The 5,690-nt window shown below is 48.4% G+C and overlaps 1 protein-coding gene across 1 annotated transcript; it reads left to right on the forward strand.

Moving 5' to 3' along the window:
- The first annotated feature begins 3,031 nt into the window (after positions 1-3,031).
- On the forward strand, positions 3,032-5,396 carry zgc:162730 (uncharacterized protein LOC564559 homolog). The gene is made up of 2 exons (XM_061919228.1): positions 3,032-3,191; positions 3,313-5,396. The coding sequence occupies exons 1-2, from the start codon at positions 3,159-3,161 to the stop codon at positions 4,480-4,482; spliced, it is 1,203 nt and encodes a 400-aa protein (XP_061775212.1). The 5' UTR covers positions 3,032-3,158; the 3' UTR covers positions 4,483-5,396.
- The last annotated feature ends 294 nt before the right edge of the window (positions 5,397-5,690 follow it).

Raw genomic sequence — 5,690 nt, forward strand, 5'->3', positions numbered from 1 at the left:
AAGTGAAGTGAATTATATTTATATAGCGCTTTTCTCAAGTGACTCAAAGCGCTTTACATAGTGAAACCCAATATCTAAGTTACATTTAAACCAGTGTGGGTGGCACTGGGAGCAGGTGGGTAAAGTGTCTTGCCCAAGGACACAACGGCAGTAACTAGGATGGCACAAGCGGGAATCGAACCTGCAACCCTCAAGTTGCTGACACGGCCACTCTACCAACCGAGCTATGCCGCCCAGGAGGAGGCAAGAAAGTCCGCAGCTGCAGGAGGCGAGGCACGACGCAAGCTCTCTGCTCATAACTACGGTAAGAGCCGACTTTATACCACCATTTTCTCACCGAAACCTGCCGGTTGACATGTGGTAGGGAACCATGTTCGCTTGACCGCTCTGTTCCATAGTAAAGCTTCACCGTCATCTTTCAGGAATGTAAACAAGGAAACACCGGCTGTGTTTGTGTGGCCGAAGGCGGCCGCAATACACCGTTTCCCACCTGCAGCTTTCTTCTTTGACGTCTCCATTATTCATTGAACAAATTGCAAAAGATTCAGCAACACGAGTGGGGGCGATGCCCATCTCTGCCCTTCGCAAGGGACCCTCTTCGAAACACAATCTTTCGAAATGATCGCTGCATAATAAACTGTAATTGGCGTGTGTGGTCCAATCCCGCCGTGTTCGCTTGACCGCTCTGTTCCATCATCTTTCGAAAATGTAAACAATGAAACACCGGCTGTGTTTGTGTTGCTAAAGGCGTCCGCAATACACCGCTTCCCACCTGCAGCTTTCTTCTTTGATGTCTCCATTATTCATTGAACAAATTGCAAAAGATTCAGCAACACGAGTGGGGGCGATGCCCATCTCTGCACTTCGCAAGGGAGCCTCTTCGAAACACGATCTTTCGAAATGATCGCTGCATAATAAACTGTAATTGGTGTGTGTGGTCCAATCCCACCGTGTTCGCTTGACCGCTCTGTTCCGTCATCTTTCGAAAATGTAAAGAATGAAACACCGGCTGTGTTTGTGTTGCTAAAGGCGTCCGCAATACACTGCTTCCCACCTGCAGCTTTCTTCTTTGACGTCTCCATTATTCATTGAACAAATTGCAAAAGATTCAGCAACACGAGTGGGGGCGATGCCCATCTCTGCCCTTCGCAAGGGACCCTCTTCGAAACACAATCTTTCGAAATGATCGCTGCATAATAAACTGTAATTGGTGTGTGTGGTCCAATCCCACCGTGTTCGCTTGACCGCTCTGTTCCGTCATCTTTCGAAAATGTAAACAATGAAACACCGGCTGTGTTGCTAAAGGCGGCCGCAATACACCGCTTCCCACCTGCAGCTTTCTTCTTTGACGTCTCCATTATTCATTGAACAAATTGCAAAAGATTCAGCAACACGAGTGGGGGCGATGCTCATCTCTGCCCTTCGCAAGGGAGCCTCTTCGAAACACAATCTTTCGAAATGATCGCTGCATAATAAACTGTAATTTCTGTGTGTGGTCCAATCCAACCGTGTTACCTTGACCGCTCTGTTCCATAGTAAAGCTTCACCGTCATCTTTCGGGAATGTAAACAATGAAACACCGGCTGTGTTTGTGTGGCTAAAGGCGGCCGCAATACACCGCTTCCCACCTACATCTTTCTTCTTTGACGTCTCCATTATTCATTGAACAAATTGCAAAAGATTCAGATGTTCTGAATAATGTGGAATCATGCGATTAAAGCAGACAACTTATAGCTGTGATCGGTGCTGGGTCAAAATGTCCACTACAATCCGTGACGTCACGCGAAGTTTTCAACAGGATACTAGGCGCGAAATTTAAAATTGCAATTTAGTAAACTGTGTTGCAATGTTAATATTTCATCATTGATGTATAAACTATCAGACCGCGTGGTCGGTAGTAGTGGCTTTCAGTAGGCCTTTAAGTGTGTATCAAACTGGTAGCCCTTTGCATTAATCAGTACCCAAGAAGTAGCTCTTGCTTTCAAAAAGGTTGGGGACCCCTGCTGCAAACCCTACTGACTCATGTGTTCTTGCACTCGGGGACACTTCCAGCACGCGACGTTGTCGCAAAAAAATTTTGACACGGGTTGGGGGTGAGAAACAGCTGTGTTACTTCCCCGAAATGACTCGAGAAGCAAAACTAAGGACCTTTTAATTGAAATCGTCTATTAAAGAATAACAGAGCATGTTCGACATCTGAGAAAGAGCAGCCACAGGTTTATTTCCACGCCGGGCCATAAAAGTTAAAGCGGGATGCGGATCTTCGACCAAAACCCCCTCAAAAATGCGCTCGTTTGGATTTAATGCGAACAATAAAGCAGTTTAAGAGCTGCAGTTTCAAAACAATCAGTGTTTGTCTTCTTTTTTTTTTTACACATCTGTTTGGCTTTTATCCGTCCCTGGCTTTGGTTTTGTTTCCCGACCAAAGGGTTCAGAAATGCCGGTTAATCAATAGGCGTGTTTGTATTCGTGATCTAACTGAAACTGAAATTCTGGGTAGAGGATTGCTCAGCGTATTCCGGTAAATAAAGCAAGAACTTATCAACAGCGTGTGGGTAAAAAAAAAAAAACTATATGGTCACGTCGTAGAGGATTTATGACAGTCATTACTCATCGAGCTATAGGTACTGTCATGTCTCTGCTCAGGTATTTTGCAACATAACAACCCGGTTCTGAAGAAATCCCAATGGTTTTATTTGGCTTCTTCGCATCTGGGTGCTTGGAACGGGTGAAAGAAAGTTCACACGGTGGATTTGGTTTATCGCTCCCTGCAGACCGGCTCTCACGGTTCGGAGGACCGAGCGGTTACGGACGTCGGAAAGACCAACAGATGTGTAGAAAGTTTGGAAAGGGAGCCGCAAAACTGACTCGTTTCTTTTCTGTCCGCTTTTGTGTGTCTGTTTTTGAAGAAGAAGAAAAAAAAGAGAAGAAGAAAAAAAAAAAACGCCCAACCCTTAGCTCACATGAAACTTGAGGTGGAGGGAGGGACATCCGGGAATATAGCGAGTGGAAACTCCACCCAAATGGGGGAGGAGTGTCTCCGGCAGTCATAAAAAGTGCAGAGGACCAGCAGACCTCAACATACTTGGCTGTGGACACAAGTATCCAACAGTGAACAGAGGATTTCAGTCGGACTCTCTCGGCCTGAAGGGTACAGCATGTCCGAAATGCGTGACGACATTTTCACAAAGGTGAGTCAATGTTTATTAGTAAACAAACTGTGTCGAACATTTCCGGTTGCCACGTTGAAGTCGGACTTTGCAGAGTTGTTTGTCGACCTGTGTTCTAACCCGCATCCACCGTCTGCAACAGAACTTCTTGAACCTGGCCCTGGACGACGCCTTGCTCACGAGACAATCCCAACTCAAAGTCCCGGGACAGGGTCGACTGAACCGGTCCGCCTCCATCTTTTCGCCCGACTCCCCGCCCACCTCGTCCGACGACAATGGCAGCTCGCTCTGGTCGTTCAACATCTGGAGCCAGGCGAAAACGTCCGCCCTGCAAGCGCGCTCCATGAGCCTGACCGAGTCCAGCATCTCCTTGCTTTCCACGATCGAGCAACTCAAGAACCTGGAGGCTTTTCCCTCGGGACCCGCGACGACGGTGGCCCCGCCGCCAGGCTTCCCTCCCGCGTCCAACCTGCCGGCCCAGGTTCCGCCCATGCTCTCCTCGAACCGTTACAAGACCGAGCTCTGCCGCGGTTTCCAGGAGACCGGCAGCTGCAAGTACGGCAGCAAGTGCCAGTTTGCCCACGGCGAGGCGGAGCTGCGTGGAATGTACCGACACCCAAAGTACAAGACGGAGCCCTGCAGAACCTTCTACAACTTCGGGTACTGCCCGTACGGCTCACGTTGCCACTTCATCCACGAGGAAAAAAGCGGCGGCCAACTCGCATCGGCCAAATTCCAGCAAAACCAGACCGCGACCGGCGGTCAGAACCCGCGCCACCAGCTTCGCCAAAGTGTGAGCTTTGCAGGCTTCCTGGGCTCGTCCCGCACCTCCCCTCCGCCTCCGTTCCCTACATCCTTCGTGGATCCGAACCTGGGCTTCAGCAGGGCTCCGTCCGTCTCCCCGCCGCCGACGGACCTCATTTCCCCGGTGTTCGGCGACTCCCACTCGCGGGACGTGGCCGCCTTCCAGTTCGGCGCCCGCCAAACCCGCGCCAGCTCCGGGGACGTCCACAACATTCCCCTCATCGTGGAGCCCAAGGCCTCGCGCTGCCTCTGCGGCCACAGCAGTGACTTCTCCGCCCTCCAAGGGCACGGCGGCAGGGGTTTCTCCAAGACGCTGGACGGGAACCAGCAGGACGGCAACATGCTGATGAAGCACGGCGGTCTGCAGCGCTTCTCCTCCGAGGATTCCCTGGAGGACAGCAGCTACAGCAGCAGCAGCGGAGGCTCCAGCGGGACTGAGTCTCCCACCTTTGACGCCTCGTCCAACAAGCGGCTCACGGTCTTCGAGCGCCTCTCCTTGTCCGACTAGGCGGACCCCCCCCTTCCCCCCCTCAGGATAAGAACTGCGTCCGTCTTCGTAACCCAGAACCGATCAGGACAAGTCGACCTTTCGACGACGTATAACACTTCTTAATAAATCCGAACTCGTCTCGGGCCGTAGCAAATTCGACCTTGTGGTCTTCCGCCAATCAAATCCCTCGCAGCGCCAGTTTGATTGGGTTTGCGATCAAACGGACTGATCCCCCCCCCCTGCCTCAGCGGCTCCTCAGTGCCAAGAACAGTATGTTTGATGCCAAGACCCGACACGATGCCATTTTTATCTGTGACATGCACTTTACAGCAAATTGGAATGGGAGAAAACTGCCTCCTAGTAGCATTCAACCAAAGCTTCATACTTCCCGCTTCTGAGCGTGTGTGTGTGTGAGCGTGTGTGTGTGTGTGTACATTTTTTTTTTATTTTTTTTTTCCGAGACCAGGGGTGGAAGCGGATGCAAGATCAAAAGTGTGCATGAGAAAAAAAAATAGATGTGAATACAGCAACCCAACATTTTGTCATTTTAGCGCTTTTCTTATTTTTTTTATTTTTTGTTTTTTTTAATGAACCCCTTCTAAGGTCTCCTTTTTGATTGACAGCCTGATTCAGGGACTCCCCACGCCACAGTATTCCTTTTTTTTTTTTTTTTTTTTTTGGTTATTGGTTGCCTCGCTTTGTTTAACTTAAACTAATGTATTTATTCTATTTATTTCTGTTTCGAAAAAAGAAAACAATGTATTTTGTACTTTATTTATGAAGAATTATTCCGAGCTCTGTGAATTACCGATGTGAGAGAAAGAGAGAGAGAGAGAGGGAAAAAAAGGGAGTAGACAAAAAAAAAAAGAATCTTATATTTTTAATTGTCCAAAAGTGTCTAAATAAACTTCTGAATAAAGAAATGAGCTGAATTGAGTTTTCTATTGGAGTTTTATACGTACTTACTGACACCTGTTCCTCGTTTTTTAACTAATTCCGATAAACTTAGGCATGTTTTGCCCTCTTAGACTTCGACTTAGACCAGGGGTGTCCAAAGTGCGGCCCGGGGGCCATTTGCGGCCCGCAGCTAATCCTTTCCCGGCCCGACCCCCATTCTGCAAAAATTGCAAAATTGATAGTATTGCAAAAATAAAAAATAAAATAAACATTTAAAAAAAGTGGAATGAGGTGAAATCTAATGAGAAAAAAGTGGCAGATTTTTTTCC

The sequence above is a fragment of the Nerophis ophidion genome, linkage group LG13 (genome assembly GCF_033978795.1).
Source record: "Nerophis ophidion isolate RoL-2023_Sa linkage group LG13, RoL_Noph_v1.0, whole genome shotgun sequence".
NCBI classification, from domain to species: Eukaryota; Metazoa; Chordata; class Actinopteri; order Syngnathiformes; family Syngnathidae; genus Nerophis; species Nerophis ophidion.